Source organism: Dreissena polymorpha, chromosome 2, assembly GCF_020536995.1.
Source record: "Dreissena polymorpha isolate Duluth1 chromosome 2, UMN_Dpol_1.0, whole genome shotgun sequence".
Taxonomy (NCBI): Eukaryota; Metazoa; Mollusca; class Bivalvia; order Myida; family Dreissenidae; genus Dreissena; species Dreissena polymorpha.
In genome coordinates, this window is record NC_068356.1 from 103,844,287 (window position 1) to 103,871,082 (window position 26,796).

Genomic DNA, 26,796 nt, shown 5'->3' on the forward strand with positions numbered 1-26,796 from the left:
TAAACTAAATTCTTTAAAGTTAAAATTACAGATTAACTATCCAAATGGAGAATTTATTTTATAAATACAACAAAATATATTTCTAAAATACAGACATTAACAGAAGCAAATTATATATATACATTTTTTATATATTTTTCTTTTCTACCCCCCCCCCCCCTCCCGTTCCTTTTTTCGATTGTGACCGATTTGACCAACTTTAAAACCGTCTTTGAGGACGTTTTGATCTAAGTTGGGCCGTTTTGACCAATTATTAGCGTTTTGACCACCTGTTTGATCGTTTTGACCAATGGACGTTATAACCTGGGGCCGTTTTGACTGTAAGCCGTTTTTAGTGTAATGTAACCTACACCTAACGAAAACGTAGCAGAGTGATGAAAATTTGACTTGATTCATTCTGTGGTTTATTTTGCAGAGAAATGTATCGATTTGAAAGCCAAAAAGGTTTGCACGTTTTTCTTCTTTTAATAAGCAATCTATTTGAAATTTCACCGTAATATGTATATTGATATTGTGAATTTAATTTGTATTACAAAATAACAATATACTGTAGTGTATGGAAGGGAATTTAAGTAAATATATGATTAATATATGTATTGAGTATAAATGACGTTTTATTGAGTATGGATTGCAATTGTCTGCCAAATAACAAATTGTTTAAATTATGCCTAATTAAATAATATGATAATAGGTGCTACCTAAGTTACAATACAGACAAAAGCTTATTTGATAACCATGTCCATGTATGATATGTAATAAATATTTTGACATTATTGTGTACAAAACATTATAATTGTTTCAAATAAAAAAAAAAGCATCAAAACAATTAAATCTTATTTTGTTGGATGAAGTGTTTTACATCTGCCAAGCTTTTAGATATAATATTTTTATGCCCCCCTTCGAGAGGGTATATTGTTTTGCACATGTCGGTCGGTCAGTCCATCGGTCGGTCCGTCGGTAGGTTGGTCTGTCCACCAGATTGTTTCCGGATGATAACTCAAGAACGCTTAGGCCTAGGATCATGAAATTTCATAGGTTCATTGATCATGACTGGCAGATGACCCCTACTGATTTGCAGGCCACAAGGTCAAAGGTCAAGGTCACAGTGACTCGAAATAGTAAAATGGTTTCCGGATGATAACTCAAGAATGCTTAGGCCTAGGATCATGAAACTTTATAGGTACATTGATCATGACTGGCAGATGACCCCTATTGATTTTCAGGTAACTAGGTCAAGGTCACAGTGACAAAATACATATTCACACAATGGCTGCCACAATTGACCTTATCGCGATGACGTCACTGAAGGGGCAGTCCCTTAGCGACGGTGAAAACAATGCCCTAGATACGGTCGATTTACTACGCTGATTGAGCACCTCTGCTGATATTTCGTCAATTGCATTCCTATTGGGAAGTCGATAGGTAATTAAATGTCCTGTAATTGGTGTTTAAAATGTCTTTTGACTATTATGAAGGGTTAGATTGCACTTCGAAAGCCCGATATGATCAGAAAATAAAACTAATTGGACTTAATGAATGTCCGTACAAATTGCAAGCTGAATGTTGGAAAAATGACCCGACCAAGTGGCCGATGATCGAGTACGACGACATTCATGATTAACTTTCTCACTGAGACACCGGGTAAATTCGTTTATTCTGTAATAATGGGAGTATCCTTGTAGATGTTGATGTAATGAGTATTGTCGTTCTTTTCAGAGTTCATTCATCTTCGAACATTATAATTATATTTCTACTATGTCAATTTATCATGCTAATGTGAAGCTGTAAAATACGTAGGGACATCTGGTACATGACTTACTGAAAGCCTTAGTTGTGTTCATTGTAATGAGTACGAGTGACAAATATTAAAATTAACACACATATATCTGTATAAACATTTGTTTTTCAAACATTATTTACCCCCGTTGCTGTCAAAAGTAATTTCTTTTTTATGATGTCGATCGTTTATTGTCGTAACATTAAATCTTAATACGGAATGACGGCTTTTTAATTAACTGAAACACGCTAAATACGTTACTTGTTTTTTTTACATAAATTTTAGAATTATTAAATACTTTAATAAATTAATCGGGCTTGTATCTTTACGGTGTAAATTTCTGATAATCTAAATTTGACATGACTTTTTATTTGACCATATGTCACATCTAATTTAAGCAAATGTTAAGTACATCGGCGTTAATTATTCATCCAAATGACTGCTTAATACTACCAGAAAGAGGAAACATGGTGGCATCTATCGTGTTAAATGACACTGTCTGTACCACCCGGTGTGGTTTATGACACCTTTTTGTAAGTTAAGTTTGGACAATATTTGATCAAAACGAGATAATCTGATTATGCAAAAAACGGGCAATTAAACACCAGAATACAAAAGCTTACACGATTTTAAGACTGATGCAAACATTTACAATCAAATGAAAAATATTGCGTTTAATTTAATTAACTGTTTATTTAAGTGTCAACTTGTTTTATAAAGCAACTGTATATTCAATTATTTCGGCATTAAAAATTTGGCTTAAATGACTGCTCAGTATGACAAGAGATGACATAGAGGTATCATAAATTGTGTTTAATGACCACATGTGGTTTATGCAGAGCCCCAAGTATAGGTCCCCAGCTGACTTTATGACACCGTGTTTTCTTTGTCTGGACAGTATCTGATCATAACGAGATAATCGGATTGTGATGAAGAAAGGGGCATTCAAATACCTAACATGCGGAAACAAAAAGTGTCGAACTTGGTGTGAATTAAATAAAATCAATAAAATTTATCATGAGAATTTATTTAATACGTAACAAGGTAATAAGGTTACAAATATAGAGGTTCAAATCAGCTACTATATGTTGCAAATATTTAAAATTTATTGGTTGTTTGTTTTCATCTTTATTTGTGTTCGTTCATTAAATTAAATTTATTATGAAAGAATTTCTATTTCTGGGTATTTTTATTCTAAAAGATGGTCGCGAAGATGTGCCTTAACTTAAGAAAATTGCGAGCAGTGTTAAATATTTCAATGCAAATAAAATGGCGACAACGCTTTTGTTTTCACCGTCGTCAAGGGGCATGTAACTCTAACTGACGCAAGTGCCCGGATGATGCGATAAGGTGAATAACTGACATGCATGCATGGGTGGCATGCATGTTTTACAAACAGCCCTTGTACAATTGTGTGCTTACTTAGGCTTAATTGGTCATTGTCGGCTTTGGTACTAGAGTAAAATGGGTAGTTATCGCCCATTTAACATTGTTTTTGCATTTAATGTCACTTGCGATTTATTCGCAATCCATTTGTACACTTAGGTTATTTTGCAGTTGAACGTGAAAATGCCAATATGCTTACTATAGTCTTAATGTGTTTGATACAAGAATGCACTAACAAAAATACAAGGTGTATGGTGGCATTAAAATTTTTTTTTAATTCTTGCACTGAAATCAAATGTTTCTTTTATTCTTTTCTTTCAAAAAAATTGTTTCACATAATCACAAAGCGATTCAATTAAACATTGTACGATTTAGTTACAAATATCTTTCCCAGTGGAATGGGTAGTCGCAAACTTGCTCTGCATGTATCTCTAAGATCATTCGCATTTGAGATACTTAAAGAGACCATCGTACCAACATTGAATCATGTCCATGTTAATAAGGACTCGTTGATGTCCAAGCTTAATTCAGTGTGCTGACTTTTAAATGCATTAAACCAATGTCTATATGGGGTCTTGTTTGGAAAGGGGTTTGTGCGACCATCACAATCAAGGATTGTTTTCACCTCAATGCAAAGTTCATTGAGTGTTACTGGATAACTGATGGATGCCATCCCTGTACAGTATTCAACCAATGCATTTTCTTCGGCTGCTGTCAGGACATTGGAAGGGCCAGGTCTTGCTCTATGCTCTGGTGTTTGACCTGCAAGTTTGTCCATTGGAGTGGATTTAGGGATTCCGAACATTTCAGCTGCCTTCCGCTTCGACACAGCGCCACACTTTGCCATAGTTATAGCAAGTTTTAAATTGGCTGAATATGTTTGTCGCTATTTTGATACTTGCAGTTGCTTTGCCATGATTATGCAAAATAAAAGAGGCAATATATAGTTAGGGTATACTTACTTCAGCATGGACGATATTTCCTGCAATTGACAATTCTGAGTGGCAATTTTCGACCATCCAAGTAAACAGACAACGGTGATTTTTGTGGCATAAACGATAAACAGTCATTATATTGAGGATACAAAGAATAATTTCTCACTATTTCAGCACTTTATAGCATTAAACATCAATATGAACTAATAATTGTGAAAAAATACGGTCTTTTACTATTCTTCATCCTCGTGGTTGACAGTCCTTTTAAGTTCTTTAGATCCCCTTTAGAAACCAAATACTGGTCCTACCCTGGAAAGTTGAGGAAACAGATTGTTTTATCATGTCTCAAATTTAACTAAAGCTTTTGGTTCTTGCACAACCTGATTTAACATAGGTTATCAAAGTAATGTTATGTGCCAAATCTTTTTTTTGTGTCAGGATTATCAATGTATAATGATGTAGAAATGAGGGACAGCATACTTGTTTTGCAATTGAAATATTTAATACAGTAACGTATAGGTATCTCATAGGGTTTTCTTTCGCAAACTTGTGTTGCCTACTTTTAATTCTGTCGTCACAAAAAAACAAGCAATTTTAAAGCAATTCACAAATCACAGTCTTCACTGCATTCTGCAGGGCCCTTGCTACACTTTGGGGGATTTGGGCCGGGGTCCTTAGAGGGGGGAATTTCACGTCGTTTTGGGCGAAAAGGGGAATTTTAGAAGATCTTTTCACCAACCATCAACACTTAAAATTGCTATATTGTAATGTAATTTACATAAATATACATTTAATCAAAGGTTAATAGCACGATACCAGCTGGCAACATAGTCAAAGGTATAAAAGTAAAAAAAATAATCTTTTTTAGGACGGGGGGATTTTTAGCTGAAAAAGGGGAAAAAAGTATACTTTTTTTAAGGGGGGAATGGGGCCGAATTTTGGACCCCAAAACAGCCAAACAAGGGCCCTGTACATACACTTATTTTGTAGCTGTATATTAAAGATTTGAATGCAAACAAAAATGTCATACAATCCATATTTGGTATTTATATATTCTAATAACACATGGAACCAACATAGTTATATCAGTAATCATATGAACTTATTTATATGTCAGTCATTATCCTTCTAGGCTTAGCCGCTAGCAAAAGCATGTAAATAATGTTAATATCTTCAGTAGATATATACAAACTTATATGGTAATGCATCAGGTGCTACAAAACACTTCACATAATTTATTTGAACTTAAAAGATTTTGAATAGTTACACAATACATTATACTCAATCACTGTCATCAACTTTCAAGAATGTTTACGTATGTGTGATTGCAAAATGATAATTTATTTTGAAAAACTGTGGAATTAATTACTTATGTTATATAAAACATTCAGTGCATGTATGAAAAACAAGTATGATGCAGCATAGTATGCAGTTTGTTCAATACAATTTCATAAAATTGTATTACCTTTAAAATAATAATCAATCCTGCTTTTGTACCAGCATATATATTACACATTTATCATGGAATAACAAGTAAGAGCCAAATTATGTATTTCATAATAAACAGAAATCATATTAATGAATTAATAATACAAGCTTTTTGCTACTGTACACTGTCATACTCAAAATGATCACAACACAGTGGTCTAGGTACTGAATGCTTTTACATACTTATTACAAGTTTTTTATTACTAGTTTTGCATTCCTTTGCAGGCACTGGTTGACATACAGACTAAATTTGCACGGTAACAATCGTTTTTAGTCCTCAAATCGTTATTTAACAACCCGTTGACAATGTTAGAACATCTTATCTTTATACTGACAATGTTTGAACATCTTATCTTTATACAGTACATTGACAATGTTTGAACATCTTATCTTTATACGGTACATTGACAATGTTTGAACATCTTATCTTTAAACGGTACATTGACAATGTTTGAACATCTTATCTTTATACGGTACATTGACAATGTTTGAACATCTTATCTTTATACGGTATATTGACAATGTTTGAACATCTTATCTTTATACGGTACATTGACAATGTTTGAACATCTTATCTTTATACGGTACATTGACAATGTTTGAACATCTTATCTTTATACGGTACATTGACAATGTTTGAACATCTTATCTTTATACGGTACATGACAATGTTTGAACATCTTATCTTTATACGGTACATGACAATGTTTGAACATCTTATCTTTATACGGTACATTGACAATGTTTGAACATCTTATCTTTATACTGTACATTGACAATGTTTGAACATCTTATCTTTATACGGTACATGTAAGCACAAATCTGATTTTGTTCACAGACAGCCACATATGAGTCGTGTTCTGAGAAAACTGGGCATAATGCATGTGCGTAAAGAGTCATCCCAGATTAGCCTGTGCAGTCCCAGTTTTCTCAGAATGCGGCTCATATAATGTTTCTAAATCTATGCAAGTTCACTAATGTTCTCATATGTTCCATCAAATTAAACCAACAGAACCAATAAATAAGATCACCATGGCCATTATATCTTTATTCCTTGGAAATTTTGATAGTACAGGAATCCCTCCTTTGTTGGTTTATGGAAACCAAATCGGTTGGTTTTGCTCAACAGTCTCAGAATTGCTTGTGAAGTTGTTTGATGGCCAGCACTATGCAGAGCAGCTTCTTAAAACGAAAAAACAAACACAAATCTTAAATTTTGATAAAGGTGTTTTTTCCTTCCAATGAAAATTTTGTTTTATAGTAAAAACATGCATATTAATAAGTCTGGTATATTTAGTAATTGTAATATGAAACTTTATTTGTTAATTTATACTTTGATTGCATAGTTTTTTCATTAAATTGTATAATGACTTAAATATAATGTTTAATTTGCAAGTGTTTGCGCTAGATAAAAAAGAGTGAATATTCAGCGCCTGCAGAAGTAGGTTCATATTTGGCACCCCAATAGCCAATACTGAAATTTCTTTAATGTGCAAATTTATGGTTTGGTCATCATATTTAAATGAATTAAATTGCATAACTATGGTAATTTTGATGAAGTGTTTGCTCCTGAAAAAAAGATTGGTTGTATAGTTGACCCACGGAGAAGCCTTTTCTTATTGGCAGTGTTTGCCAATACTTCAATTTGTAAAGTTGCTGCTTGATCTTAGCAAATATAGATCAGATTTCTTGCTATGATGGTAGAATGTGAAGTCCAGGACTCATGTCTGAGGAAAAATAAATGTCATTTTAAACATGTTTGTTTCATCAAAACTCAATGCAATCTTCTTAACCGAACTGTCTATTACTGAGTATTAGAATGAAACAATGATTACATGATAATGTGACCTTTATTAAATATATTAAATTTAAAGACATGAAAATTCATCATTTTTAAAGCCAATCAAAAACTTATCAACCTACTTCACTTTTGACAATTATCAGAAAAGTTTCCATACATAAGAATCTATGTGAACAAATAATTTTTATATATCTTATAAATTATAATAGTAAACACTTGTAATTTTACAAACTAGTTAAGATTTGTGTGCTTAAAGATCATCAATTCAGCATATGAATACGGGCATGGTGAATTAAAGGGGCCTTTTCACAGATTTTTTTTTTCATTAAATGCTTTATATTGATAAATGTTTACATTGGATATAAAAAAAGCTCCAGTAAAAAATCAAGAAAACAATTAAAAAAAGAAAAAAAGGTAACCCTCAGCAGGGCTCGAACCACTGACCCCTGGAGTCCAGGAGTAAAAAGTCTCCATATAACTTAGACCACTCGCCATCCTTCCAGATACAATGACGGAAGTAGTTTATACTTTATATAAGCAATCCTCGTAGTTTCACAAAATAGAACGACAACAGAACTCTCCAAATTATTGTTTCGTTTCAATAATTTTAGAATAATTCAATGTGTCTTCTAACTTTTGTAGTAACAAGAATTAAAGTTATATTTCCTTTTGAATCTCCAGAAATTTCTGATGAAAATTCAGCGCTAATTTACGTATGCAATAAAATTGGCAGATGGGTTGACTGTTCTCATACTGTCTCCTCTTGTGTCTAGATATTTATTATAATTTACCTGTTGGTGGAAACTGGAAGTTGGTGGAAACTGGGGATAATTTTTAGGTTAGCCTTCTCTTGGAAAAACACTTTGCAAGAGGAGATTCTTGTATCCAAGAATCTTACCCAGAATTTTTAGTGTCTCTTTAGTAAAAGCACTGGTATGCATACATATACGCTAAACTTGGATTTAGGACAAAAATTGCTTGGAATTTTCTGTGGGCACAGATTGGTAGGACTTCATTACAATTACCAACTAAGACCATGTCAGCTGCCTGCAAATGTTGGCTGGAATTGGAATACTAAGGGCCTCAATACTTCTTTTATGCAATTACGACCTTAAAGCACCTGGTGAGTGGCCTATACGTAGATTATTCATTACTTCTTTATTGCTTTATTGCTATAAATGACGCATAAGCCTCTTAAACGATTGTCTGGGCCCACATTAAAAATCAATTTTGAAGAAACTTGGTCAGAATGTTTATCATGCCATGTTACTTCTCTTGAAGCCACATGTCAGAATGTTTGTCATGCCATGTTACTTCTCTTGACGCCACATTTACCTATCTGATGAAACAGGGTGAGAATGTTTATCATGCCATGTTACTTCTCTTGACGCCACATTTACATATCTGATGAAACAGGGTGAGAATGTTTATCATGCCATGTTACTTCTCTTGAAGCCACATATACCTATCTGATGAAACAGGGTGAGAATGTTTATCATGCCATGTTACTTCTCTTGAAGCCACATTTACCTATCTAATGAAACAGGGTGAGAATGTTTATCATGCCATGTTACTTCTCTTGACGCCACATGTACCTTTCTGATGAAACAGGGTGAGAATGTTTATCATGCCATATTACTTCTCTTGACACCACATTTACCTATCTGATGAAACAGGGTGAGAATGTTTATCATGCCATGTTACTTCTCTTGACGCAACATTTACCTTTCTGATGAAACAGGGTGAGAATGTTTATCATGCCATGTTACTTCTCTTGACGCCACATTTACCTATCTGATGAAACAGGGTGAGAATGTTTATCATGCCATGTTACTTCTCTTGAAGCCACATTTACCTATCTGATGAAACAGGGTGAGAATGTTTATCATGCCATGTTACTTCTCTTGAAGCCATATTTACCTATCTGATGAAACAGGGTGAGAATGTTTATCATGCCATGTTACTTCTCTTGACGCCACATGTACCTTTCTGATGAAACAGGGTGAGAATGTTTATCATGCCATGTAACTTCTCTTGACGCCACATTTACCTATCTGATGAAACAGGTTGAGAATGTTTATCATCCCATGTTACTTCTCTTGACGCCACATTTACCTATCTGATGAAACAGGGTGAGAATGTTTATCATGCCATGTTACTTCTCTTGACGCCACATTTACCTATCTGATGAAACAGGGTGAGAATGTTTATCAGGTCATGTTACTTCTCTTGACGCCACATTTACCTATCTGATGAAACAGGGTGAGAATGTTTATCATGCCATGTTACTTCTCTTGAAGCCACATTTACCTATCTGATGAAACAGGATGAGAATGTTTATCCTGCCATGTTACTTCTCTTGAAGCCACATTTACCTTTCTGATGAAACTGGGTGAGAATGTTTATCATGCCATGTTACTTCTCTTGACGCCACATTTACATGTTTATCTTGCCATGTTACTTCTCTTGACGCCACATTTACGACTCAATCTGGATGAAACATGGTGAGAATATTTATCTTGATACAATCAAGGCCTGGCATGAATCCGGTAGTTTGAATCTACCGTCAAGCGGTCATCGAACAGCAAACTTGGAAAACAAATCCTAGAATCAATCTGGCTTCCATGAAAATACATTGCAAGCGTGCATAATTGGGTTGGAGAGTCATTGGTAGACTTTTCAAACAGGAAGCAATTTATTTCTTTACTATGAAGTCTTCTGCATTGTTTAATACCAAGTTTTTGCAAATTGGTTGAGAAATAATGGAGTGGTGAGCTTCAGAAATTGGCTGGTGTGCCAAAATCAGCATTTCAATGGTCATAGTCACATGCCTTGTTATATATTTAAGTTTAATTTTATTTTTTTTTCGACTAACTTTGTTTTGTTTTGATATTTTGTATAACAAATGGACAATTTTTGTTTTGTTTTGATATTTTGTATACTAGTAACAAATGGACAATTTTTAGGATTTTGGGACGAGGGTAGCAATTAATGCCCAGGGATCAAGCAACTGGGCAATTTGGGCGATTATATCGCCGTGGCTTCCCTTTAATTGCCCGGATCAAGGCACCGGCGATAACACTTCGCCCTAAAATTTGGCAATTATCATATCCGCAGTGCTATCCAAGTGGCTTCTGTTTATTACCGAATACACGCCAAAGTCAATCAACTGACCGAATCAACAAAACTCAGCCCCCTGGTGTAGTAAATGACCTGTTGAAAATTGATAAGCAACCATTCACAGCGCTCGTCATTTGGGTATTTGGCAGGAATCTCTTGACCAAGCAGAGTGAAATCACTGAAGCGTGTAAGTGTTACAAACGGTGTTTTTACTGCTATTGTCAAGTTTTATGGGGGTTATTATCGGATGAACGGCGCCTTTATGATAGTGAGCAATAAATAAACTAACACTGTGACAAACTCACCACGATAAAAAATTATAACGATTATTAGGGCCGCTATTTCTTTACCATTTAATCAATAGTGACTGTCAATACCACGGGCCTGGCAAAAGCATTTAACAAAAACAATTTCTCCACAAAAACACATGAAATCTTGTTTCAACAGGAATTTGTGAGCATTTCTGTTTAATAGTTTCATTATTATTATATTTTGGGAAAGGTTAAGTTTGATTTAGAAACCAATAATGTCGGAAATAAAAAGTATACCATTCACTCGTTGTACTATATTTCGGATATGTTTAAAATTCGGACATTTAAAGATAGGGACATTTATGTGTTGGTTTGTTGTTGATAGTTTGTAAAATTGTTTTATGATATTTCAGGCAACTAGAATGGATGGATTCAATTGTCTGGGCCTTTCTGTCAAGAAATATGCGTGAAAAACATTCATTTATTTGAGTCTAGAAATCATCCACCACTTGCAGAAAATGTTTTAACAACAGAAGCTGTCAAAGCTGATGTATATCATGTCCATTAAATGACCAAATATAACTGTTTAACAATATGAAGTGAGATGCTTTATTTTCTGATGTTTTCTTTTTCCCTTTCAAATGATGTAAATTGGTGTGATTCTATGTTTAAAATTAAATAGTTAATTTTGAAACATTTATGCAGCATACTGTTACATTGATGTTAACATAATATTTTGGTTATTTGTGTTGTTTATCAAGATGAAAAAAGTTATTTATATACAAATAAAGCTTACTAAGACTTATGAAAGTATGACTTATGAAGGTACTTATAGTTTTTTATGTATTACCATTTTTTTCAAGTGATAATACAGTAAATGACATTAATGTAATGTAGTAAGGTTTCTTTTAATAATCGTCCTAAATTATTGTTCATATTAATAAGGTTGGAATAACAGAAAGTTTTCACACTGCAAAAAAGTGGCAGCAACTTTTTTTGGGCCAGTGAAACCCCTGTGTCATGGTTCACATTGGTCCATTGGTGATCGCAAAAGATCCACTTCTCCCTAAAACTGCCTCACTTCTCCCTCTCCAGAGCTTAGGGAGAAGTGACTTCTCCCAAAAATTGGAGTCTAACTTGATCCCTGAATGCTGATTGCATGTGGAGCAGCAACACAATCATATGATATAAATTAAGCATTGGTTGTCTGAATATGCATTAAGCCATGCATGCAAACCATTCATCATGACACTAGAAATAACATGCATGCTAAAATACTAAAATTACAATAAAATGTAGCATAGAGGCAGCAGATTGTGTTGTTATTTCTATGTCTAGACTTGTGTCTTCTTCAATAACAAAATGTGCAATGAATTTTTATTCTTTGTTCTTTTTCTGTTAACATGTTGATGAACATGTTTTTATTGTGTAGACTAGAGCTTGTTCCTACCTGTCAATCTATATAAGGAGAAAACTGAAAGATCACATGAATTATTTATGATTCACATTCTTCTGGCACATAATAAATTATACAGTAGGAATTTTCATAGATGGGCATTGTCACAACATGCTCTGGCAGGGCTCTCAGAAATGCTTAATCAAGTGTATTTGTATGCCTAATTTAACAAATGACACTAATAATCAAGCGTATTTGTACGCCTAATTTAACAAATGACACTAATAATCAAGCGTATTTGTACGCCTAATTTAACAAATGACACTTATCAGAAACCAATTGAGCATCCCTATGACACACCTTATTGTAAAATAATGCAACTGATTACAAGGGTATCCGGACAAACAGCACCCGGACAATCAGCACCCAGTGTTTTTTTGCATACCCAGACAGTCGGCACCCTGTACATTTGTCGACCCGGAAAATCGGCACCCTGATTTCATTGTATACTTGGACAAACGGCACCCGATTTAAGGCGATCGATTCAGCCCGTCAGCACCTTGTTGAACTTATTAGTCTAATCCGCTAATTGGTTTGGTAAAGAGATGATTAATAAATCCAGTCAACAAACTGCCATGGTAGAGGCAGATATCCACAGGCACCGCTCTGGGCAAACCATTTCAAGGAAGCGCAAGAAGGCCACCATCGCCCACCAATCCGCTTAATAAAATTACAGGATGGAAATTACAACTGGCTTGCATTTTTCTTGCCCAAATATATGTACATGTATGCAATATAAAATTTGAAAACACCACACGGAGATGGTACTTTTTATTGCAATGTCCGTCAGGTATTATTTATATTGACAATTAGCAATCTATTTTTTCCCAACCAATTAGCTGATAAAACTAATAAGTTCAACAAGGTGCTGACGGGCTGTATCGATCGCCTTTAATAGGTGCCGTTTGTCCGGGTATACAATGAAATCGGGTGTTTGCGGGATTTTCTTTCGCTACAAAGTCAAATCAAGTCAAATGATTTTATTGGTAAAAAAACATTTCTTAGTCTCGTAAAGCGAGAAATAAACTTTACATAAATTCATTGAAATATATTTTTATAGAGGTTGTCATCGAAAACCTGGTCAAAATCGGTTTTGAATCGATAAAATAATATATACCTTCTCTCCGCTAAATTCACCCGTATCTGCAATTGTGTTTGTTTAGGTTTGAATTAACGTGTCGAATCATGCATATTAATTAGGTCGTTTTTGTACTTAACCGTACTCGATCCTAAAATAAAAATCGCTATATTGTTGGTTTTCGACCGATTTCAACTGGGTTTTCAGTGATATCCTCAATAAAAACGTTTTCTCACGATTCTGCCCATACATATAGCTATGACAGAGGACTTTAAATAGGGTGCTGTTTGTCCGGGTTAACAATTTAATCTGGTGCCGATTGTCCTGGTCGACACATTTATAGGGTGCCGACTGTCCGCACACTGGGTGCCAATTGTCCGGGTGCCATTTGTCCTACAATCGATTACAAGATATGTCATTAAAACCAAAAAACGTCAATATTACCATGATTTTTTTTTCTTTGCTTGAATTTGTGGTTATATGGATTATTAGATATAAATAGATACTTAAAGAGGGTATGTATCAGGTTATGAATACAGTAGAGTTTATATGCTGCATGTATTTGCAAATGACATGAAGACAACACATGGCAATAAGAGCGTTGAACTTGCTTAAACATGGTTTATTTATTATGCAGGTTTGTTATTTTGACCCTGGCATTAGCGTTTTGTTGGAGTTACATAATATGTTAGTCTAGCATTATGAGTTGCAGATCAAGTTTGGGTTCGTTCTGGTCCATTTATTTTTGGCGAAGTTATGGGCCTTGGACTAAGACATGTTTTCTTCAATAACATTTTGTTTTGCTAATTTCTCGATTTTTATTTAGTTAGTCCACCTACATGACTCAGAGATCAAGAATGAGTTTCGTTCCGGTTCATTAATTTTTAGCGAGGCTGTTTTCGGAGAAAACCCGAGCTATTGTCATAGCCAGCTCGTCCGCTGTCCGCCGTAGGCGTCGTGTTAAAACCTTAACATTGGCTCTAAAATCAAAGTGCTTCCACCTACAACTTTGAAACTTCATATGTAGATGCACCTTGATGAGTTCTACACACCACACCCATTTTGGGGTCACTAGGTCAAAGGTCAAGGTCACTGTGACCTCTAATATCAAACTTTAACATAGGCTCTAAAATCAAAGTGCTTCCACCTATAACTTTGAAACTTCATATGTACCTAGTTGCACTTTGATGAGTTCTACATGCCACACCCATTTTGGGTCACTAGGTCAAAGGTCCAGGTCACTGTGACCTCTTAAATTTTTTAAAATTTCTGACAAGCTTTAGCAGCATAGCGTGGCACCCGTTATGCGGTGCTGTTGTTTTACGAACTTATGGGTTTGGACTTAAGAATGTTCTTAAAAATGATACTTTTCAAGATTTTGTTTTAGCAACATTTTCTGATTCTGACCTTATTTTTGATGTGGTAGTGTACCTGCATGACTATCAGATCAAGGGTTGAGTTTTTTAGTCCCCTACCAGTTTCACTGGAGGGGACTTATGGTTTGCGCTCTGTGTGTCCGTCAGCCAGTCTGTCACACTTTTCTGGACCCTGCGATTACTTTAAAAGTTCTTTATACTTTTTCATGAAACTTGAAACATGGATAGATGGCAATAAGGACATTATGCACGTCATTTCATTTCGTTTCTACGTCAAAAATTTTGGTTGCTATGGCAACAAATAAAAAAATTTAAAAAAAATCTGACAATGGTGGAGCTGGAAGCTGGGGACTTATATTGCTTGACAATAGTCTTGTTTAAATATCTTAATGTTTTATTCATATAAATCTCATTATATTAATTGAAAATCATATTTATTATACCCCCATTACCATTGGTAATGGGGGCTATATAGGAGTCACTTTGTCGGTCTGTCCCAAAATTTCATCCGATCTTCACCAAACTTGGTCACAAGTTGTATCTTGATGATGTTTAGGTCAAGTTTGAATATGGGTCATGCCGGGTCAAAAACTAGGTCACAGGGTCACTTAGTGTGTTTTTAACCGAAAGTTTGTCCGGACCATAACTATGTCATTTATCGTTAGATTTTAAAATGACTTCATGGGATGGTGTGTCGCATGAAAAAAGTACGTCGATATCTCCAAGAACAAGGTCACACTTGGAGTTCAAGGGTCAAATGCTTGTCAGGGCCATAACTTTATCATTTTTTGTGAGATTTTAAAATCATTTGGCAAATTTGTTCACCATCATGGAACGGTGTGTCGCGCGAAAGAATTACGTCAATATCTCATAGGTTAAGGTCACACTTTGAGTTCAAAGATTAAAATGGCCATAAATGAGCTTGTCTGGGCAATAATTATGTCATTCATTGTGAGATTTTAAAATCATTTGGCACATTTGTTCACCATCATTGGATGGTACTGATGATGTGTCACGCGAAAGAATTATTTTGATATCTCCTTGCAAGGTCAAGGTTTTACTATGAGTTCAAAGGTAAAAAATGGCCATAAATGAGCTTGTCCGGGCCATAACTATGTCATTCATTGTGAGATTTTAAAATCATTTTGCATATTTGTTCACCATCATTGGACAGTGTGTCGCGCGAAAGAATTACGTCGACAACTCCAAGGTCAAGGTCACACTTTAAGTTCAAAGGTCAAAAATGGCCATAAATGAGCTTGTCCGGGCCATTACTGGGTGAATATTTGATTAGGATCCATTTAGTGTCCATATTCAACAATTATCTAAATGGTAGACATTAACAGAGATAAGTTTCATAATTACAATGTTAAATAATATGTAAACAATATTAGATACGAGTTCTTAGCAGATCACACGCTTAAAGCAATTTTATGCTTTGTCGAATCAACTAACCCCCATGTATTTTAGTAACGGTGTGTTGTCCGAATTCTTAAAGGGTAATTTTCTTGATTGTTTTATAAAAGAATGTCAAACGAAAATAAAAAAAAACCCAACCTTTTGGAGCTAAATATATTCAAACTTAACTTAATAACAGTTACATTTAGTAGCTTTATATGCAGAATATTTATAAATGGTCAGTTATGGCTCTGTCCATATTTTTTCAAGTCGACACCGTTACGAAGAAAATTTCATCTACCGCACAGGAATGATACGGGGATACAACTTTTTCCGAAAAGTAAACATTCTTTCAACCTTTTACGTCATAATTAAGCAATGAAAAGAGCGCGAAAAATGTGAAAATCATCAAAAAGTAAGTAAAATATTGAATGTACTTTTATTCAGTGTCAACACCGTTCTTCCATTTTCTTTGCTATTTCCACTTCCTGTTCTTTTATGATTTTCAAATATTATGTATACTTAGATGCCACAAAATAATGTGTGCGTAATGTGTTTTCGAGACAAGTAGCATGCTGTTTGTAGATGATCAAATGCCTGAATCATCACCGTTACAGTCCTCACTGTTACGCTGAATGAGTAGCGGTGATGACAACATCGTAACGGTGTGCACAAATATATACACACATTATGGTGTGAATAAACTTCGTTTTCATATCGCCGATTGTTTTTCAAACAACATTGCAAATTTTACATGGAATTTATCAGACAAAAATGGAGAATTAATACAATTGGAATCAGTTCTGTCAGAATTCCCGAATGCACTCACCTTTACGTTCCACACCGTTACACTGAATGAGAAACGGTGTTGACAACATCGTAACGGTGTGGAGAAATTTATACAAGCAATATGATGCGAATAAGGTTCGTATTCATATCGCCGATTGTCTTTCAAACAACATCACAAATTTTACATGGAACTTATCTGACATACTTTCTAGTAAAAAACACGATGCGAATAAACAAGAATATGAAAGTATAAGATAATCTGTCCACACCGTTACAAATGTGACAACACCATTACGCCGCATAAAAAAGAAAGACTTTTATATAAATTAAGATTCAACAAAAACTGCAAACGTGTTTTAACATCATAAAGTCTTCAAAAAGGTGTCCAATGAAAGAAGAATTTAGTATATAAACATGTACCCAAACATTTAATAGAAATTCTTAAAGTTGTTAAACGTAATTAAAATGTGTATTTACACCGTTACGCACTTAATGTTCTGATAAAGTCAATGACGATTTGGAATTGATGTAATAGCCTCTCATGATCACTTTATACAATGAAACATTGCCAAAAAATTCATTTAAATTAAGTTGAAATAAAATAATATTATCAAACAAGTATTTATGTCCGTAACGGTGTTCTCTTCACAGCTTTTGACGTGCGTCAAATAAGCCTTCATAATCACGATCTGGGTCACATTAGGTCGTGCCCAGCTTAGGTTGACGTCCGTCTGACATGTACCTAACTGATAAACGGTCTGTCGACACTGCTTTACTTATTGTGTTTTTGAATATTTTTTTATTAAGAATGGAACCTTATCAAATATTCACCCTACTATGATGTTCATTGTGAGATTTTAAAATCTTTTGGCACAATTGTTCACCATTATTGGACTGTGTGTCACGCGAAAGAATTACGTCGATATCTGCAACGTCAAGGTCACAATGTGAGTTCAAAGGTCAAAAATGGCCATAAATGATCTTGTCCGGGCCATAACTATGTCATTTATTTTGAGATTTTAAAAATACCTGGTACATTTGTCCACAATCATTGGACTATGTGTCATGCGAAAGAATTATGTCGATAACTCCAAGGTCTAGATAACACTTGGAGTTCAAAAGTATAAAAATGGCCATAAATTTTGACGGCATGTCATGCAAAAGAATTCAAGAGTTCAAAGGTCGAAATGGCCATAAATGATAATGGTATTATAATTCTTAAAAATCACCTTAAATTTGATTCTCTTGTTTTGTGAAGACAGCATGCAAAATAGTCTGTGTCAATGCGGCACATGGGGGTCCTACGTCACGTCTGTGACAAAGCTCTAGTTGAACATAGCAACTTGATATTTGGCATGCATGTGTATCTCATGGAGCTGCACATTTTGAGTGGTGAAAGGTCAAGGGCATCCTTCAAGGTTAAAGGTCAAATATATGGATTCAAAGCGGCTCAATAGGGGGGCATTGTGTTTCTGACAAACACATCTCTTGTTTATTTTATGTACTTTAACATGGGCCATAACTTTTGCAATATTGAAGAAAGCAACGTGAAAGGTCAAGGTCATCCTTCAAGGTAAAAGGTCAAAAAAACAAATCTAAGGGAAGTAATAAGCTCTAAAGTGAGGTAATTAACGAACCTGCCAAATGATACTTCGTTTAAATAAATGAAAGCGGCGCAGTAGGGGACATTGTGTTTCTGACAAACACATCTCTAGTTTTTAGCTCACCTGAGCACAACGTGCTCATGGTGAGCTTTTGTGATCGCCTTTTGTCCTTCGTGCGTCGCCCGTCCTGCATCGTCAACATTTTGCCTTGTGAACACTCTAGAGGCCACATTTATTGTCTGATTTTCAGGAAACTTGGTCAGAACATTTGTCCCATTGATACCTCGACTGAGTTCGAAACTGGGTCATGCTGGATCAAAAACTAGGTAAAAAAAAGAAAAACCTTGTGAACACTGTAGAAGTCACATTTGATGCCCAATCTTCATGTTACTTTGTCAAAATGTTTGTCTTAATGATATGTTGGTTTAGTTAAAAAATGGATCTGGTCCGTTGAAAAACATGGCCGCCAGGGGAAGGGGCAGTATTCCTTATATGGCAATGTGAACACTCTAGAAGTCACAATTTTTGCCCAATCATCATGAAACTTGGTCAAAACACTGGTTTTATTGATATCTCGGACGAGTTCGAAAATGGTCCAGATCGGTAAAAAAACATGGCCGCCAGGGGGCAGGGCAGTTTTCTCTCTCTCTATATATAGTGGAAACATGTGAACCCTCTAGAAGTCACATTTTTGGTCCAATGTTCATGAAATTTGGTCAGAACATGTGTTTTCTGGATATGACGGTTGAGTTTGAAAATGGTTTGGATTGGTTAAAAAGCATGGCTGCTGGGGGGGGGGGGTATTTTCCTTATATTTATATAGTAAAGCAGCTTGTGAACACTCTAGTTTAGCATGTCAAGGAAAGTAACTGCAAAATGGCTTTTGAAAAATTATGTTGAATTGACAGAGTTGTCTCCCTTTTTAAAATATTTTTTTTCAAGCACAAGAAGATTAAGTGGAATTAATTATAAATGATGGTTTTACATTCTGGAAGATAGCAAACTTTTGAATATGTTTTTTATTGTTTGATGATTCTGTACAATATGGCATTCTTTTGTCAAATGATTAAAGCAAGACTATACGATTTTTATATGTGTTAAATTGTAATATATTGATAAATACATGTTACAATAACACAAAATAGGCAAGACATTGAAGACGAATTTCATAAAATGCAGCAAAGACAAATTAGCGCCCCAAGCTGATGGTGACAAAGATATTTCGTACTTATTTTCCTACAATAACCGAAGAATTCATCTTTATATTAGGATCGGAGTTAGTGTTTGTGTGTGGTATGAATAGACATTGCTGCAGAAATTTAAAAACAACCATCAAACTAAATTAAGATTGACATCGTACATGCATGATATACATTCTGGCAAATTCGACTTTACAGACATTTTCGATTTTAGAATTAAATATCTGGCTTATTTCGCATTTTTCGACACAATGTTCTTCTCAACTTTTATTTTAAATTATATTGAAATGTATGACCTTGTTAACACTCTAGAGGTCACATTTATTTTCCGCTCATCATGAAACTGGTCTGAAGATTTGTCCCAATGATATCTTGGATGAGTTCGAAAATGGTTTTTGTTACTTTAAAAACCTGGCCACCAGGGGCAGGGCATTTTTCCTTATATGGCTTTTGGGCCAAGTGTGAGGTTGAGCGCTCTATAACCAGGTTTAAACCCCCAATGTTTTGCATTGACCGTTCTAAGGCGGTGACCCCAGCTTTATTCATATTTTGTGTTCATGTTGGTTTGTATTGTGCTGTATTGTGCTGTTTTGTACTGTTTGGGCAATCGGTCACTTGCCTTAAATAAAGGACCAACTAATTGTTTTATTGAAAATTCAATACTGCTCCAGCAGCTGGAGTTTCACTTCTTTATATTATAATATATGGCTTTAGTAAAACCTTGTTAACACTCTAGAGGCCACATTAATATTGTCCAATTTTCATGAAATTTGGTCAGAAGATTGGTCTCAATGAGATGATGAGTTAGAAAATAATTATGTTTGCTTGAATAAAATGGCTTCCAAGGGGCGGGGCATTTTTCCTTATATAGCTATAGCAGTTTTTTTTATCTGATTTTGGTGAAAGGGCCTGGCCTTTTTTGAGGGAAAAAAAATCAAGCGAAACGCCGGATTTTGGGGGAAAAAATCACAGGAATCGCCGGATTTTGAGGGAAAATAAGGAAAGTCTTAATATCAATTAAGCATATTTTACTTTTTTAAAAACATATTCAAGGAAACAGAAAATTTAATTATGCAGTATTTTTCTATTTTCTACACTGGATAAGGTTAACTTATATATTTAAAGGTTTAACAAAAAAAAAAAAAAAAATTTTTGGAGGGGAAAATGAAATCTAGGGGGAAAATTTACCAGCTGAGGGAAACAAAAAATCGGAGGGGAAAGGGCCGATTTTCGGCGGGTCACAAAGAAGGAAAAAAAACCTGTATAGTAAAATCTTGTTAACACTCTAGAGGCCACATTTAATGTCCGATCTTCATGAAACTTGGTCTGAAGATTCATCTCGATAATATCTTAGATGAGTTCAAAAATGATGCCGGTTGGTTGAAACACATGGCTGCCAGGGGCGGGGCATCTTTTCTTATATGGCTATAGTCAAAACCTTGTTAACACTCTAGTATGTTATTTTACATTAACCTTTTCATGTCTGCACCAATTTACTTCCAATTGATAATGAACATCTCTCATGACAATATGGTCAATCTCAACTATGCATGGCCTCATTACCAACCCTGAGGCGCCCCCTGGGTTAAACATGCGGCTTGGGGGGATACGCGTCTGCCTCTGCCTCGCCATTTCTAGTTCAAGTAGTTTTCATTAGAGCTTCACCAAACTTGGTCAGAAGTTGTATCTAGATGATATGTAGGTCAAGTTAGAACATGGGCCATGCCGGGTCAAAAACTAGGTCACAGGGTCACTTAGTGCATTTTAAACATTGAGCATGGTGTCCGCTGTTTTTTGTGAAGACAACATGCAAAATATTCTGTGTCAATGCGGCATGTGGGGGTATTCATCATGTCTGTGACAAAGCTCTAGTTATCAATGGTTTAAAAAAGAAATCATCCATAAGTGAAGTTTTCCATACTTGTTAGCTTACCTGAGCTTGACGTGCTCAAGCTGAGCAATATAAACAGTTGTTCCAGCGTTTCCTAGTTTTCCTAGTTTTCATTGTTTTTTAGTCTTCTACGTTTTCCTAGTTTTTTTTTGCAAATAGCTCCTAGTTCTAATAGTTTTTTTATCAGTGACGAGTCTTAAATTTCTTTAATGAGCAAAATTATTTTTTGGTTTTGTTAATTTAATGTCACCTGTGTAAAGGTATACATGTATTTATAGTGTTTTAAACATATATTTGGCTTTGCTGTAGGTATGAATTAATGCTTTGTCCTAGATATAATTGAAGTTCATAGACAGAAGCTGTTTGGCTGACTAGTTTCTGACCAAGTTTGCAACAAAAACACATATATGAGCCACCCACTGCTGCAAATATAACTAATAGTCATGCTTTTGTATGTGAATTTAAATGAAGAATTATTGACACCTTTAAGCAAGAATGGTTTGGTGATATGAATAGAATTTCTATTCTAGATTATGTATAGAATGTTTAAAACTACTCTTGAATATGAAAACTACTTAGATTTATTACCCATGATTCTATGTTTATACTTTGTGAAATTAAGGGCTTCTGCCCATCCATTGAGAACTCAGACCGGAAGATACGCACGCAACAAAATTCCCCGTGAAGAACATTATTGCTTGTGTTGTAATCAACGGGACATAGAGGATGAATTCCATTTCATTTGTGTTTGTTCATGTTACCGTTCTATACGGTAAAAATTCATAAAACGTTTTTATTTAATAAATCCATCGGTTTTTAAGTTCCATAGTTTATTAAAGTGGCTCTTTCACAGATTTTGGCATATTTTGAAGTTTGTCATTAAATGCTTTATATTGATAAATGTAAACATTGGATCTTAAAAGCTCCAGTAAAAAATCAAGAATAAAATTAAAAAAGGAAAAACAAGTAGCCGGTACCAGGGCTCGAACCAGTGACCCCGAAGTCCTGGAGTTAGTCTGAAGTAAAAACGCATTAGCCCTCTCGGCTATTCCGCCGGGTGTACACAGTTAAAGTATTTTATACCTTATATAAGCAATCTTCGTAGTTTCGTAAATTTAAACGACAACAACAGAACTCTCCAAATTATTCAATCGTTTCGCGTTGCAACGCTTTATAATTTTAAGGTTTTCGATTCGTCAAAAGATACATATAATGGCTATATTGAACTATGGTAAATGTTCAGTTATACTGTTACCTCACAAATATCATAACTAAAACGAAAATTTGCGAATCTGAAACAACTTTTATCAATTTTGTCAATTCACCAAACCGTGAAAAGATCCCTTTAACATCAACTTGTAAATTTGAAATATTAAACGTATGTAAATATGTAAAGGAAGCATAAACTGTACGAAATGCTATTTAAAATACCACTACTTGAATTAATAGTTTAAATTGACTTGCTTGTAAGAAGTGTTTATCCATTTTCAGTCACTGATTTTATTTGTAATAGTTTGTCCTTACTGCCAAATTTACAATTATTATGTTTCTCCTTGTCAAAATTGTTATTGTTCTCTGTTCTTATTTTGTTTAGAAATGTCATTTCATTGAATTTAGTTCTGAAGTTTCATTTAACTTACTAACATATATACATTAGTATATTGATTTGGTTACTTACTATAGTATACTGATATGTGACATTACTTTATTTATAGTCATATGCATTAAAGACAATGTACCTATGTATAAGTCTTAATAAACTGTCTGTTCTGCTCTGTTTTAATAAGGTACAATCAAAATTAGTTTATGATTCAATCATATAGTTTATGCAAGAAACAATGCCATTAAATTAGCCATACAAAGAACTTCAACTTCCCGATGATGCTTTGCTGAAGGTGTAGGTTGTTCCCAACTGGACCATTTATCAGAATGATTGATAATAATTACCGGTATAGGCTTTAATTGCTTGCTTGACAGATGATGTCGTTTTTAAATTATTATAAGTGTATATTTTGTGCTACATGTATCTGTAAAAATATTGACAAATCTGTTTTAGCTTAGAAGTTGACATAAGATTGGGGAGTTTTATGATGAGGATATTAAAAAACTGATACAACATAAACAATTAGAATGGTTTTTCAGTTTGTTAACCTATTTTACTCTGCTCTAACATTGCACAGCTTCTTAAGCAAACTGCTTAATGTTTGAAGAATGTTTTGTGCATGTATGAGCTAGTTTAGAATATTATATGTGTCTGTAGACCTTAATCGTAGGATTAGGTGTTGCATCTAAAGATCTGTTTTAATTAATAGCATAGAAAGATTTTTTTTTGTTCATTTGTATTTTAGAAAATAAATAAATCATAAATAGTTGTTAGTGATAAAACATGTTAAAATAGATATGTAGATGCATACATGTACATGTCCTATAGTTTCAGCTAAGTCAGTTTACAGGTATATAATCAGTTTTATGTTTTAAACATTTAATTATATTGTGAAATTTGTTACGTTTGTATCTTTTAAAACATTTCTCTGGAGTAAAATCTTGCAAGGACCCAGAATTCTTCACATAGTCTTAAATAGTAGTTTTAAATAACTGACCAAAAAGCTTATCCTCTGAAACAGTAAGACCCAGAGGTTTTTGTTTTTGGAATGAAACATGGTATAAATGTCAACTACAAAAGATTTATTTTCCAGCAGTAAACAACTCTGAACACTTGAGGGTCCCTGGGTTTATATATATTTATATATAAATCACAAAGTGGCCTATTTTTTTCCTAAAATTGGAAGTCCTACAGCTTTCAAAAGATTTGGAAATGGAACGTCTATATATCATAAGAAAGTCTGGTAAATGATATCAAGTCAATAAAATATGTTGAGAGATTGAGACATGCTTGTCTAGATACGAGCAAATTATTTTATGGTCTTATTGTTGTACATTCCACCTGTTGCCTTAGCAGTTATAACCTCAATAACCAATAACCTCTCTTTCATTTAAATTTACATTAAGTTGTTCATTAAGTTTGTTGCATAAAACTGCGTGAGAATGATTGATTATAGCTAGAGGATGTTAAAACATCTTCAATAGCCCTCATGTATTTTGCTGGCAAAATTAACAATTATAATGAATTACATAAATTGTTGATTGAGATGAATGAAATCATTGATATACTTTCCAACACTTATGAGTAAATATATTCTCCAGAATGTACAAAGCTATATGCAAAATCAGTATGATAAATCTGCTGCATTAAACATAAGCCATATGACATTTTTTGAAGCACCATTTGAAACACTTGTTTAGCTGATTAAAAGTACATGTTAATTTAGTTGGGCTGAGTACTGAAGTTATCTGTTTGAAGGAGGACATTCAATTTAAAAGTCTTGATCAGCATCAATTCGAACAATTAACAGAAATAGTATATACCTTTGAGTATTATATTAATAATATTTTTGTGAAATGTACCTATAAAATGAGAAAGCATAATTTGCACTAGTAATTCTTCCATGTTGTGGCCTATGCTTATTGATGATATTTTATGGACAGCAGTTGATAGTTCAACCTACATGTACATCACTGATATTGATTTTGATCCAGCAGAAGTAGAAATGTTCATTAACTGTAAAAACGTTGATTCTGAACCACAGGGCTCGCGCTAGGGGGCGACATGAGCGAATGTCGCTTTCTTACGCCAAACTTCGCCTACAATTTAAGAAATTGTAGATAAAAAGCGACTTCCAGTCTCCCTCTTATCGGAATTTGTTTACATCTTGTTTTCTTGATGTCAAGGTCTGACTCAATTTTTCAATACACACTGTTGCAGCCCGGAGTGTGTCGCAATTGAGCGACAGGTAATTTGAGGTAAACCCCGCCCCTGATTCTCCCATCCTCCGAATTTATCCAATCGGGGATCGATATTCGTCAAGTCAGCGTTCAACTCGAATGCAGTCAGGTGCGAGCGGGGTGATAATTGAAGTTTACTACTGTCTGTCATGTGTGATTGATTTGAAAGTGATTATAGATAATCCACTGGGCTGATGTTGCCATATAATTGATCAATTAAATTGATGAATTATCGTATCATATACTTGTGATATTTTGTTGGCAAGAATGGTTGCTTTATGTCGATGTTTTGGGGAATGTTTTTGAAACGCAAAAACATGCAATAATTTTGTAGAGTAAATGGGATACGTAAGGTTTGTTTTGTAAACAAAAGAAAGTGGAGCTATTGTAATTAATTTTCAGTGTCCGCAAAATATTTATCATTATTTTTGGTCATTAGTCGTTCTGAAACTAAACAGACTTCACATACTGAAATGTCTCTAAAATCATGGCTAAATGGTCAATAGCTCAAGTTACATGTACTTCTCCCTAAAATTTGTGCCCAGCATTAGCTCTGTCAACCTGTAATTTGTAGACTAATTAGTTGACTTTAGTCAAATGTGTATTAACACTCTATGTCATCTTTTTGGCCTCACCTTTTGTTGCTTGATGAAGCACAGAAATTTCTCTTGTTTCCAATCTATAAATAAATCTGAATAAATGGACTTATGGCAACAAAGACATTAGTTCATTAGTTGGCCACCTGCCCAAAATACCTTTACGTCAGTCTGAAAATAGTGTATTATGTAGTGTAAGTTTTTTTTAGCTCATCTGTACTTGAAGTGCTAATCTGATAACTGTATGTCTGGTGTCATGCTGCATGAGACTTTCAGTGTGCAGTAACAACCTTGTGCTTGTAACCACTCAAGAGACATTTTTCATCCAATCTAAGACGCACGTGTGATCAAGATTCAAACTCAGCTTTGAACTTCATGGTTAAACAAATAATCAGTTGTTTAGTACAATGAATCACAATTGCATTTTGATTTGTTGCATTTGTTACATTATAAATCTAACTGCTTCATCCTCTCGTCTTTAATCTTTTTCCATCAGTTAGATCAATATTGCTTGTATAGTTCCTTATCATATTTACTAAATGTTTGTTAATCCTATTTTTTTGCAAGTAAATGACAAATGCATCATTTCTGTTTAAATGTTAATGTGGCTATTTTCTTTATTCTTTATTATGCCCCTCTCTGAAGAAGAGGGGGAATATTGTTTTTGCTGGATGTTGGTTGCTCTGTCTGTCGGTAGACCTGTTCTTTTTCAATCAATAACTTGTCAACGAATTGACCAATCGGCTTGATACTTCACATGTGCATCGGCATTGGACAGTAGATGACCCCTATTGAAATTGGGGTCACT

The 26,796-nt window shown here is 34.5% G+C and overlaps 1 protein-coding gene across 5 annotated transcripts in view; it reads left to right on the top strand.

Moving 5' to 3' along the window:
* The first annotated feature begins 265 nt into the window (after positions 1-265).
* Positions 266-26,796, top strand: part of LOC127868335 (putative ferric-chelate reductase 1) — a 93,944-nt gene continuing 67,413 nt past the window's right edge. Inside the window, exons 1-2 of one of the 5 annotated variants that reach the window (XM_052410000.1) lie at positions 267-444; positions 5,812-5,843. Coding sequence is in view for 4 of the 5 variants with exons in the window: in XM_052409999.1 (XP_052265959.1) it covers positions 420-444 (25 nt within the window). In the remaining variant the exon portion in view is untranslated. Of the gene's footprint in view, positions 445-5,811; positions 5,844-26,796 lie in introns of all 5 variants that reach the window. The other 4 variants (XM_052409999.1, XM_052410002.1, XM_052410004.1 and 1 more) reach the window with 4 other exon arrangements.